This window comes from Cupressus sempervirens, chromosome 4 (assembly GCF_028749045.1).
Source record: "Cupressus sempervirens isolate cs-2001-9-10 chromosome 4, ASM2874904v1, whole genome shotgun sequence".
In the NCBI taxonomy this organism is placed as follows: Eukaryota; Viridiplantae; Streptophyta; class Pinopsida; order Cupressales; family Cupressaceae; genus Cupressus; species Cupressus sempervirens.
In genome coordinates, this window is record NC_143121.1 from 419885276 (window position 1) to 419899584 (window position 14309).

A 14309-nucleotide genomic window follows, 5' to 3' on the forward strand; every position below is an offset into this window, starting at 1 on the left:
CAAGATACAAGCATATATTTTGACATCAAGTATATCAAAGGGAAAAGGAATGTTGTTGTTGACGCACTTTCAAGGTCGTCTACAGCTCCAACTTATCCAAAAGTGAGATTCAGCAGATTAGAAGTCTCAACTATTAGTTGAGTATTCCAAGAATTAGTTTGCATGCAAGATTATGGATAGTTTAGTGCAGGATGATAGCTATACAGTGTCCAATGATATCATTTACTATAAGAGGAGAATTTACCTGGTTCCTAGATCAAAACTTAAGGAGCAGATTCTATGCACCATCCACAATACACCACTTGCAGGACATCAAGAGTACTTCAACATATACATACAGATCAGATAGAGGTTTTCATGGATGGGGCTCAAGGAAGATGATTTTCATCATGTACATGAGTGTGACTTATGAGCAAAAAAATTTGGAGCAAACTTTCCCCAGCAGCTCTTCCGCAACCATTGCTCATTCTAGAAAAGCGTAAAACCCCAACCGATTATAACTCTGACAAACACCAAATCCTATTACAATTCAGCTATTTGACATTTCATCAAACACTTGGGAGGCAAACTCTGATGATTATTAATTTGCAACTTCCTTAATTTGAATACCACTGTTGTAAAATTGAATTATAGAGGCAATAGACGCTAACCAATAATGCCAAACACTATTTGAGAGATGGCAGCCACTGGAAATAGTTGCAGCAGTTGTAATAGGAAGCAAGCAACTAGTTTGCAGATTTAGCAAACGCCACAGCAGGTAGTATGGCTGCCCAGGCATTGGTAGGTTGTAGTCAAATCTCTAGACAATGACGCCCAACAGTAGTGAAACTAACTCCACCAAATAGGGATTTCTCACAAACCAAAATCAGCAAATACTAGATGTGCAGGGAACAGACAATATCACCCTCCATGCAAATTAAGAATTCACTTCTCACAGTCAGAATATAATGCCCAGATGTGCAGAAATAAATAATGCACAAAAGCACAATATTGTCATTTAAAATTACACACCCAGAAAAAAGATTTTATGGCATTAAGATTCAGAAATGATGCCATTCTAGAATGCAGTTTGAACAACCCAAATAAAAGAGATAAACCCTGTCAATTGGCAGATATAAATGGCACTCCAAAGAGGGCCCATGAACATCCACTTCTCCACAATAATTCACTCACCCAGTCACAGAAAATACAGTAGGAATGATGCTCGATTTTCAGAATCCCAATACCAAATTCTTTAGCAACAGTTTGCTTCTCAGCTACAGGAAATACAGTGCTAGAAGCCACCATGAAAATCTAAAAATTCACAAGAAACCAATCTCCACTATACTTCAGCAATGGAAAAAAAACCTCAGATTAAACCCATATACTTCAACAAGAGCACAAACTTCAAACTCTGAAATGTTACAAAGACAACAAGAGCAAAAGAAGATAATCAAATAATCGGATGCCTTTCCTTTCACAATGAGCCCATATTTATAATCTCCAAAAACCACTTGTTTCCCAAACAAAACTCCACTCAAGAAACTTCACCAACACAACATTAATTAGAAGCTTCAATTAGATTCTTCTAATGAATAGTAATTCCTTGCCCCTTTGTATTTAATACTTGGCTTGGCTTATAACTAATTAAATAAATGGCCCCTTCCAATGATGAATCAACCCTCAACTTAAGTGAAATTATAAAATTAAGTTATAACTTTATAATAAGCCATTTACTGATTTATTAATAATTTGGCCACTAAAAATATAATAACTCCCAAAATACTCATCATTTAAATATGCCATCTGAAATAGAAGTCACATTATTTATCCATGTAACCAAATGCACTTTTTGAAAATAGAAAGGGTCCATCTCAATCAACACCAAACTTACCATAAATAGCAAGTACACAAAACTAAGCCCAAGCAAAGTCCAATCTGAGCCAAAGGAAGCCCAACCTATAATTTATTGAATTGTGGAGAAGACAAGACCCTCCCAAGTGAAGTCACTGCCTCAAAAGACCCTCTATCCACAATAATTAGCCTACAAGAATCATAATAATAAGCTAATCTCTCAAACTTTAATGCTAGCAAAAACAGGGACATTATAAAAAGAATTGAGAAGGTATATCTATGGGATTTTTGTACAGGTCTTCTAAGAGTCTAGGGGAAGGATTGTATATATGTGGTTGTGGATAGATTGACGAAGTATGTACATTTCTTCCTTATCACAACCGACTCCACAATATCTCATGTGGCAAAGATATTTTATTGTGAGGTGTACAAACTAGACAGGCTCCTCAAGATCATTGTCAATGACCGAGATAGTAGATTCATAAATATTTTTTCACATGAGTAAAATTGGTTAGCTAGTAAAGAATTGACCCCTAGTACCAGTTAGCACCCTCAAACCGATGGATGGACAAAGGTAGTTAATAAATGGATTGAAGGTTATTTGCAGAATTATATCTCGGCACAACAAAAAGTATGGGTGTGTTGGTTGTATTTGGGTGAGCATTGTTATAATACTACACACCATATGTCCATTGGCATGACTCCCTTTCGCTCTTTTTATGGTTTTGATGCACTATCATTTGTAGACTTGGCATTCAGTGACAAGAGACCACCTAGAGCTCGTGACTTGTTACAGGATTGTTAGGATATCCTTGAGGTATTTAAGGATTATATTCAGAATGCATATAATCAATAAAAGACATATGGGGATCGGCATCAAACAAAGAGGTCATTTGAGGTTGGATGCATGTTCTTCTTGCACCTTCATCCCTACAAACAAAGTACACTTAAAAGGACTGTGGTTAGAAATCTCGAGCAAAGGTTTTATGGGCCATATAAATTATTTAGGAGGATTGGAGAGGTGGCATACGAACTTCAGTTACCTTCTGAGAGAAGGATACATAATGCACTTCAGGTGTCATACTTTAAGAAGAAATTGGGCAACATATTATATCTTCAACTCTCCAATACTAGGGTGAAGACACAATATACATGCCTTTCCTTTCGTCTAAATTTCTAAGGCATAATTATTCATTATTGCATTGGCCCATTATTTGAAAACGACTAACTTTCATCAGTCCTAAGGAAATGGGTCCATGGCCTAATTATAACTTATTATAATATAAAGACATTATAACAATTCACTTTATTATTATTTATTTAAATCTAACTTAGGAAATATTTAAATATTTCCCAATTTATTCGTAAACTGCTCATCTAGACTCAAATTTGAAATATGACTGAAGTCACCTAATTATGGATAATGCTTGCATCCTGCAGGCCAACCAATATTCCTCCCTAAAAAAATAAGGATGCTCCCTAAAATGTCAAAATTGCTCACCAAAGGACCTCCAGGTTCATTTTGGGGACTTTGGTGGCAATTCTGACTTTTTAGGGAGCATCCTTAGTTTTTAGGGAGAACTATTGGTTGGCCTGCAGGATGCAACCATCATAAATGATTAGGTGGCTTCAGTCATATTTCAAATTTGAGTCTAGATGAGCATTTTACGAATAAATTGGGAAATATTTAAATATTTCCTAAATTGGATTTAAATAAATAATAATAAAGTGAATTGTTATAATCACATTATATTATAATAAGTAATAATTAGGCCATGGACCCATTTCCTTAGGAGTGATGAATGTTAGTTGTTTTCAAATAATGGGCCAATGTAATAATGAATAATTATGCCTTAGAAATTTGGAGGAAGGGAAAGGCATATATTTTGTTAAAACTCATTAAAAATACAGTAAGAAGCCCTAAGCCATTCGAACTAAATGGAGAGAAGGATAAAAAGTTGGGGGTTTCATTTTATCCATCCAAATTTCATTATACATCATTGCAGATTGAGGTTGAAGTTCTGATTATAGGGTTTGCAGCAGATTTTCTCTTCAAGAACAAAAACTCTTGAGGATACCAACTTGGATGTACCCCCAGCTTGCATGTAGATTGTGTTTTTTCATTGCTACATCAGCTGGAAAGAGCAATTTGGACATCGATTTTTGTGAGGTAATTGTGTTGATTCAGAAAAGATGCAGGATTCCATTTCAGAATATCAGATCAGACCTGTGGAAGCAAATCAGACTTATTCAGCTGCCCAGATCAGGGCTGTACCGCCTCCAGCATACTCCCACGTCCACCCCACCTAGGGTTTTCTATGCAGAATTTAGTCAGAGCAATCAAGGCAATCATTGTTGCAGACTTTCTCAGTGGGATGGCTAGTAATAATCAGATGTCAGTGTGGATTTCTCACATCTTGCTACTTTATTTCTCCATACTGGTCGTACAGCGTAATATGGCTATGTTTCTCCAGATTTGAATTCAATAATTGAAATCAGAATTGATATTAACTTCATCTGCTATTTGTTTCTCAGTTTCAATTGTAATTTGGCAATTTCCTATTTTGCAATTCATCAAAAAGAATTAAAAATAGACAAAAGAAACTAGAAAACAACAGAAAGATCACAAATTGCAAAAAGTCCAAAAAAAATAGATTACCTGTTTGAAATGCTGGTCAAAGGAAGAATTCAGACAAATCATCAAAAATTGCCTTGGCATCCTATTTGGGATCTTTCCCACAAGAAGAAACTCAATATTACAAACTTTTTTCCTACTACGAAAACTACATGGGCCTTGTGTGTTAGGGTAGCTTCTAAACAAAGTCGTTATGCTCCACATAGGCTATCCCGGTGTAGCCTTTTGACCTATTATACTCCCTAACTAGCATCATATCTCATAATGAGCAAGGATGGCTCAGACAAGCCCTCCATTTCAAACACAGACAAGAACATTCGATGAAATTTTCTTCCATTCTTTACAAGAACATGTTTATCACACTATTAGTCACCCTTCATTGCTATTTGTGCTTTTTCCATGTCATATATAGTTTTATTATTTTAAATCTAGGGTTCTCTCTTCCTCAAACTTCCTATTATCAACTTTGTAATCTTTGGTCACATTGGCCTAGTTTTTGCCATCTTTGGACATTAATGTAATTAATTACATTCATTTTTTCTCATAGTTACCTTGTTTTTATGAGAAGTAACACTGTGCAATATCCCCATCATTAAATAAAAATAAAATAATAACTTTTAGTTGGGGTCCCGATTGATTGATTTATGTATATCTCAAGCCCATCTTTAATTTTCCATAGGCAAAGGTGTTCGTCATGTCATGAGTTGACACATTTCTCCCTTGGGACTTTTCCTCCATCGGCATATATATATGTACATTGGGTTAGCTGTTGTAGGTATGCGACTTGGTTTATTTTATCATATCTTCAAATTCTGTGTAATTTTTCTATTGTTCACCATTTCGGAAGTGAAGGACCTTCCCTACTTGGCTATTCAGTTTTGGTGGCATTCAACCCTCACCCTATTCTGTTTTTGTATTACTTTTCTCTGATCTAGAAAATTCTAGCCCCACCTTTATCTACAAATATAATTGTTTCTAGAACAAGTACAACTCGTAGGTATTCAATATTCATTATGTGCATTGTGGCAAATTCTCTATGTCTTGAGCATAGCTATGATTGTTAAACATTTGTAATTTCACGGTCCATACACTTCCCAATTCTCTTTGTCCATCGTTATCTGTACGTCATCCTGTCATCCATACATTGTCCTGTCATCCGGTCAGCTAGACGCCATCCTGCTAGTAGTATGTCATCTTGCCAGTCGTACGCCATCTTGCCAACCTATACATCCATTCTAGCTATGCACAGTACAATCTCATAGCCTTGTCCTACGGAAAAACCTTTATGCCTTCTGCTTATTGATGAGTTAAGTACCATTGGGAACATTACAGTGGTATCAGAGCCAGTGATTCTGCGAGCCTATGGAAGTGAATGCAAGTGTATACGCAAAGAAGAAGACGAGATCACTTCGCTGGTAAAATGGGGATCCAAAGGATCCTACAGCAAAAGTCATGAATCTTCTAAGAGAGCTCACCAAAAACCAAATTTAGATCAACAAAACCCAATGGCTTATGCAAGAAACATTACAAAAATTAACTGAGGGAAAACCAATTGGAGAAAAAAATGGGCATAGCAACAACTCTGTTATGGGAAGGACAAACCATAAACTCTCGACCTTGGTACCAATCTTCCCTCCAAGGACAAAAGCACTATGCAACGAACGAGAGCACACCTTCCAAGAAATGCAAGAAAAACTTTGAGAAGATTAGAGGAACATGAATATGGAAGGCGATATATCCTACAAAGAATATGTTGATCTAAGAATGAGATATTCATGCGGGGGAAATACTAGTTAATTTAATGATGACCGTAGGAGAAACATCGGAAAAGTGGACTTAGCAGCATTTGATGGATCTGGAGCAATTACCGTAAAAGCATGGGTTCTAAAGGTGAACACTTATTTTCAGCTCAACTCAATGCCCAAAGAAGCAATCAAGTTCACCGCACTCCATTTGGAAGGAGTGGCGCATGAATGTTAACATCACCGACAGATCGCTCTCGACCACAACCAAGTGACCTCTTATACCGAGTTCACCAAGAGACTCATCAACCGTTTTGACAGGAAGGACCTTGAACTAAACTTCAAAGATCTAGCACAGCTAAGTCCAACAAGTACTGTAGACAATTACATCACAAAGTTCCAAAGGCTATTAGTTTTGGTCAGGGACATCTCCAAGAGACGTTGGATTGTGTTATTCATGGATGGGCTAAGGGAACCTTTGAGAGGTTGATCAAAGGGTTCAACACGTGCACACTCAATGAAGCTATTAAAATGGTGCGTGACATGGTTGAATCTCTTCCAAAACCTGCATAGCTACTCCAATACCTCCCCCACAGGAAGACAAAGACAAGGATCCAATTCTAAAAAAGCCTCCGCTGGATGAAGACTATCAGCAAGAGCTTTGGAGGAGAAAGCTTTGTTTCGCTTGGAAGGAGCCTTGGGGACTGGGCCACCATTGTCTTGGGAAGAGGGAGTTCATTACATTGAGGTGTTTCCTGATGATGATGAAGGTCAAGTATCCAAAATGCCTAGTGAAGAAACTAATAAATGCACTCATACAAAAAGGGGGTTCCATTGCTATCCTCACTAAAATGGTTGGAAGTAGTATCTTCTGGGTCCATGGCACACTTCATAGAAAACAAGTCACAGTCATGATTGATAGTGGCACCACACCCAATTTCATAAATTTATAAGTGGTTGCTAATAAGGATTTGAGGTTAAGGTTACGGGAGAAACTTTGTTACCTTGCACTTGTGTGATTCCACAGCTCAACATTACCATGGGAAACTATACCCTGACAAATGACTTCTTTATCATAGATTTGGTTGACATGGATATCATATTGGGTATCCAATGGATGGAGACCATTCATTAGTATACCCAAAGCTTCAAGAGCATGAACTTTTCATTTGAGACAGATGGCAAGAAGATGTTGCTAAGAGGAATGTCAAATAAAGGATTGGGGGAAGTCACAATCAAGAAGATCCAAGCAATTTTTAAACAAAATATGATCACAACATCTAACTTCAATAGTATGGAGGCAAGTAAAAACATGACATTCAATGCTATACCCCATTCTTTGAATGATTGGCGAGCTCATTTGTTGGTCGAGTACTCCAAAAACACTTTTGCATGTTAGTTGATGGATGGCTATATACAGGATGATAGATACAAGGTGAACAATGATATCATTTACTATGGTGATAAAATCTACTTGGTGCCTAAACCTAAATTGAAGAAGTTGATCACAGGAGATCTTCAACAATTGGATTTGCAATTGCTTGAGGGCAACAAATTTTTGGGATGGGAGGATTGTAATATCCCTGTCATTAATAATAATTTTATTTGGGGTCTCAACTGATTTATGTAAATCTCAGGCCCATCTTTAATTTTCTATAGGCATAGGTGTTTGTTGTGTCATGAGCCAACACATTGTTTCTCGCTTGAGAATTTTCCTCCCACAGGGTATATATGTTCATAGAGTTAGTTGTTCTAGGTATGTGACTTGGTTTATTTTATTATGTCTGTGAATTTTGTGGAGTTCTACTATTATTCGCCATTTCAAAAGTGAAAGACCTTCCCTACTTGGCTATTCAATTTTGGTGGGATTCAACCCTAACCCTATTTCGTTCCTACATTACTTTACTTGGATCTAGCAAATTCGAGCACCATCTTTATTTGCAAATATAATTGTTTCTAGGACAAGTACAACTCGTTGGTTTTCAACATTCATTCTATGCATTTGGAGGATTCTTTATATCTTCAGTATATTTGTGATTATCAAACATTTGTATTTCACAGTCCATACCCTTCCCAGTTCTCTTCGTACATCGCCATCCTGACATCTATACGCCATCCTTCCATCCTATCGTCCATATGCCATCCTGCCATCCATATGCCATCTTGCCATTTGTAGGCCATCCTACCAATGCTACGCCATCCGATCAGCCGTACATCATCTTGTCAACTTGTACAAACATTTTGTCCATGCATAGTACAGCCATTTAGCCCTTCCCTATGCAATAACCTTTATGCCTTTTTCTTTTTTGCAAGTTGAGTACCATTGGGAACTTTACACATTGCTATTAACAATATGGTGCAACTAATATGTAGGAAACATTTTGAAATGAAATGAAGAAAAAAAGGGACAACATTTCACATTTAATTTCATTTATAAAATTGCATTTAACATAATATCTTACTTTCTCTTTTCATCACATATTTTTTTGATAGAACTAACATTGTTACCTATAATATATTGTAGCTGATATATAGAAAAAAAATTGAAATGAAAAGAATAATTAAGGAGACTGCAATATTTCACATGTAATTTCATTTATGATTTTTTCCATTTTATAATATAATCCATAGTTTGCAGTCTCACACTTAGAGAGTACTCAACAAACCCAAAATTTTCAACTCAGCAAAAACTCGGAGAAAACTCAATGAAAACTTCACTTAGAAATAAATAAAACTTACTATCTCTTAAAGAAACATATTTGTTTTGTAAAATTCGATTACAAAATGTATTAAATTACAAATTGACATCTTGAAAGAGAAAATGTATAGTTTTAAAGCAAAAACAGCACGTGAAAAAACACATTAACCAGCATTTTAACTGCATCAACATTTTTACGTATGGTTTTTTGTGTCTATAAAAACACAAGAATTAAACTTCTGAGTACTCGCTTAGCAAATAAAGTAGAGAGTACTCAGCAACTCGGGGAGTACTCAAAGAGTTTGCATGCTATGATATAATCAATAGATAAAGCATTATTTTTTTATGTTTTCAACAAATAATAATAGCTTTCCACTTGAGATCTTTCTAATGAAAAAAATGTACTTTTTGTTCAATTGCTTCTAAGTAAAACTAATAATAACCAAACCAAAAAGTTCAGAGAGTAACTTACAGGTTATTTAACTCAAACATGCCAATGATGTTCCCATAGACTTGAAGAGAAAATACTTCAGAAAGTGAATTATAGAAAACAAAGAATGAGGCCAAGCCTGTGAGAAATATTGAGAAAGGTATTTGAATGAAATTTCATAGCTACAACTAGCAGGATATTCAAATATGGTTTCAAAATTTCAAAGAATCCTTTTGAAATTGTCTGTCATAATTAACATCTGGCCTTATGGAAGTTAATTTCTATTGCTGTACAAATGGATACGTGGTGCATATTCTTCTTCAAAAATTGCTCCTTTGAGAAGTTGCAAGGACTGCAGTGAAAGATTGAATATCAGAAAAGAGATTTTTATGTACTATGATATGTCTCCATTTCCATAGATCTACCATAATAAATCAGGATTCAGAACACTAAGCACAGCACACGGAAAAACAAATATTAGCATCACTTCAAGCTAAATCACAGGAGTCACCTATTGTTACAAGACAGCAAGGCAAGATCCAGAGGTTAAACCAGGTCATAATAGTTTGATTTCTCAATTGGCATCCTCATTAATGACAAACTGGTTCTTATTTGAAAAGAAATGAGCAGATATATAGAGCCAAATGTTCTGTTAATGTACTAAAGCAACACTAATGTATGCCCTTGGATATTTCAACTGGCAAATGCATAAAGATAATCTTACTGTCCATGCAAGTTCCTTCATTTCCTTTCTAAATTCAGACTCTTCAATGGGATCGATATCTTCCGGTAATGCAACACACTCCCACCATCTGCAAGCAAATGCAATTGCCTACTTAATTGAACATGGTAGATTTTTAATTTCAAAATTACCTATGCTATTACTTATTCCATATGCGCTATGAATTACAAATCAAAACATTATATTAACAATACAAACCATAGAAAAAATCATAAATGCTCAGCAAGACAATATAAAGAATTTATCAAAAACTATAGTTGAGACAGTCCTTCAACAACACAAACAATAGAAGAAAATACTACAATATCAAATAACACACTATGAAGACTTCATGTAAAACAATAGTTGAGACGATTCCTTTATGTTGGCAGCACCCAATCAATGAAACTGTCATTATGCATTTTGGGGCTATTGTCAATGAATATATGCACACACTTATCATAGAGGATTTTGGCATTGACTAAATTATGGTGTGCAAATCCTTGTAGGCATCATTCAATTTGATAAGGTTCCGAGCATACAATTTCTTATATCCCATGGAAAACGGCTCCGATATATTCAATACTTCAGACCAATTCAAACCCTTATGAAGATTTTCTTTCGCCTTTCTACCTTTAAGAATGACTGTAGAAATGACCTGCAAAAGTGAAACAATATAAGCATACTATAAGTCCATAAATGGTTATATAAACACAAGTTTAACTGCATATATTCCAATCATAATTCCACTATGTAGGAAATCTTTGAAATAAGTCCAAAGATGAATGTGGAACTAAAAACTAACCATTTCTTTTAAACTCTTTTATTTATTTGCAATCCTCACATTCTACAGACAAACACAAACAACATAATATTTTGCATCACAACAGACAACTGAATGAAAATGTGACTACAAGTGACATAATGGACTAATCACAACCAACTATATTATAGCCTGAGCTAGTTGTCATTCAGAAGAGCGCTTCTTATAAAATGATACAATTCTTGTACAGACATGCCCAATTACGATTGCAACTCATAGAATTTTCCAATTCTATTATGAAGGATCACGTTCGTAAGCATTTGGAACCATACAAAATTTCAATTTTCCAGTATCAAAGATGATTTAACATATTTTGAAATGAAACATGAAATTTGCACAAACCAACGTCAAATTTTGGATTGAAGAGGTAGTTTAGAAGCAAAAGAAAGATATTAATGTATATGATTCACATTAATACGATCATTTGGTATCCTATATTTTCTTGTGTGCATACATCTTGTTTTTTGTGCATATTATATAGGCGATGTTATTGTTATTGAACACGGGACTAGCTCGTGCTCAAGCAATTTATTGTCAGAAGCTACACACTTTAATTACAATTGAACACTCAAGTGCATGTTCCTAAGCTCCTATTTCATCATGACAATTTCCAGTTTTATATAGGATTGCCTACTGTAAACTATGAATAACTTTCATGTAGCATATTGTAGTAATACTAGCTTGCACAAAATTCAGAGGTGCAATGATTGGCCAAGAGACAAACTCAAGTTGAGTAATATGTTAGATGTAATAATTAACAATTGTTATTTGAAACAACAGTATTATTAACATAAACCTATCATACATATGGAAATGTACACAGCATTCTCATTTGAGAAGGCAAATCAGAATTTTTTTCAAAATCAAATTAAACACACACAAACTGAAAACCACAAATCTTCAACAGAACAAATGCGAGCAATTATATATAGAATGTTTAAATAATAAAACTCTCTCTTGAATTTAATAATTAAACTATTCAAGTAATACCCCAGATAAGTAAACTGACCGATTAACTTCTTAAAAATTCAATTTTTACAATGTTTTTAAGCATGCAACATAATACAGAAATAATGAACCTGAGCTTTGCATTGCAATGTGGATCTTAATAAAATGCATCACATATTTGTTAGAGAATAAAATTTCAATCTTTTAATTCAATTTCTTATCAGAATATTACTGATATATATATATATATATTGACTGTGAATGCAGTAATATACTAACTGAACATGTGACAAACGGATTTCCATATCTAATTCATAGATGGTTTTAGCTGAAAACTCCCAGCATTATCTGTAGATAACTGAATCCCTTTCCCATGATATTAACTGCTTTCAACGTTTAACTGAAATTAACTGTAATCATATTCAAGATCAATGATTAACTATTCATAACTGTGGTTCATGATCAACTGAAATAAATTGATTAACGACTAACTATCATAGCTGTATACATGATCAACAGAAAATAACTGTAATCATATTCAATTGAAATAACTAGATCAATGATTAACTATTCATAACTATAATCATATTCAGCTGAAATAAGTTGATTAACGACTAACTATCATATCTGTATTTATGATCAACTGATTAACAAGTAAAGGAAATGCTAAACAAGAAAAGAACGAACATACATGCATCATCGGAGGATCTTTAGCTGGTTGTGCAAGTCTCGACATTGGTGAGAGGAGAAGCATTCACATAGGCTTAACCTCCCAACCTCGGACCACACTTATCCCACACATTCTATTAAATTAGAATGGCCCTCCCTACCTCAGGATCGGGCTTGGGATGTTCTTCAGTCCAGGCACCTGAGCATCCTGGTGTTTTGAATGTCTGTTTAGTTATGAAACGAGCATGCTTACATAACTAGCGCTACTGACATCAAGTGATCATTAGATGGCAAACATGCCTATAAACTACCTTGGCCAAGGATTTCCGATGGGTTCATTGACCCGATCACCACCGCTCGACTTGAGAACAGGTTCCATTACAAGGATAAGCATGAGCTATTATATTTCTTTTAAGTTAATCATGTCTAATTTCTCCTTGTTTTCTTGCAGATTTATTCCACCTCTTCACCATTTCATGGCTACCAGACGGTGAGTCCCAAGTGCATTAAAAAGTTTATGAGCTCTCTACTCTTTTAACACCTCTTCACCATTCCATGGCTACATTGCCGGTAAATCCCAAGTGTTTTGAAAAAGTCATGAGCATTCTACTCTTAATATCTTTAATCATAATTTGTGACAACATAAAACTTGTTCTTGAGATCAGCATTATTCATTGGATAGTTTTGCAGATTTTATTGTATGTGAAAAAAAACTTACATAAGGGTGGCATCTAATTTACTATGAGATTTAAGGGAATGGCAGATAAAAAAGGATGTTGAATAAGTAGCAAAACTTATATTGTATCTTGAAAAATATATTTGGAAAGAAGAAAATCCCAGATTTCTAACTGGCTGTTTTGGAAAGCATTAAAAAATAATAATAATACTGAAATGTCAAAACATGACCTGATGTATACACTGGATATGTCTAAATCCCTGCTATCTGATTTGGGAATCTACTCTCCTTTTGGCGTTGCAAACGTATCAATGCGGAATACTTCCAAAAAGCCGAGTACATGCAGCAGAAATACTGTTGATATGGACGCCTAGGCTGGAAGGGAGAATGAGACTTCGGCTCATGGGTTTGTATGAATACGGGTGCTGGAGATGGTAATATGAAATAAGAAATGCAGTAAGAAAGAAAGTTCAGATATGCAGAAAAACTATCAATGAATGAGTCTGAACGTTAAGGCAATTGAGCATAAATAATAAGTGCCGAACTTCATACACGGCTTAAGTTAAAGGAAAGTCGTGCTTTCTTGGCTTCCGCCAGTTATATAACATATGTCAATTCGAATTACCAAGTGTTTAAATTGATTAAGAAAAGAAAGGGAAGAAAAAAATAAAAGGTTGGAAGGAAGAGTTGGAAAGACTATAGTTTCAAACATTTATTATTATAATGTATACTTACATACGTTCATGTAAGTATATTAATAGGGTGACATCATTAAATTACGTTATTATAATTTATTGGTGCCATTTCACTTTTATATTTATGTGTACATATGTAAGTATTTATTATAATAATATGATGAAGATCAATTTAAAATCTCTTGACGTATGTATTATATTTTAATTTAGATTATTTTATGTTTTTCTTAATAGCTTATGCGGTCCCAAAAATGTATCCTGTGATCAAGTCATTGCGTCCTTTCCAAAGAAGTTTAAGGTCATACATGTCAATACTGATGACTGAACTTAAGTGAACATCTCATTCCGATGATCTCGTTTAGCAATGCTTCCCCCCATCTTCATCTTCTCCTACATTCACCCATATAAACACTTCTGCCATAATAATAATTCATAAAAA

At 34.9% G+C, this 14309-nt stretch overlaps 1 protein-coding gene across 3 annotated transcripts in view; it reads right to left on the reverse strand.

The window, feature by feature from the left end:
* ATXR2 (histone-lysine N-methyltransferase ATXR2) overlaps positions 1 to 14309 on the reverse strand; it is a 250198-nt gene that overhangs the window by 90905 nt on the left and 144984 nt on the right. For 2 of the 3 annotated variants that reach the window (XM_089825370.1, XM_089825372.1), the window contains 4 exons: positions 10602 to 10717; positions 10063 to 10150; positions 9642 to 9690; positions 9381 to 9477 (listed from right to left, as the gene is read on the reverse strand). In XM_089825370.1, coding sequence (XP_089681496.1) covers positions 9381 to 9477; positions 9642 to 9690; positions 10063 to 10150; positions 10602 to 10717 — 350 coding nt within the window. The remainder of the gene's footprint in view (positions 1 to 9380; positions 9478 to 9641; positions 9691 to 10062; positions 10151 to 10601; positions 10718 to 14309) is intronic. The other variant, XM_089825371.1, reaches the window with a different exon arrangement.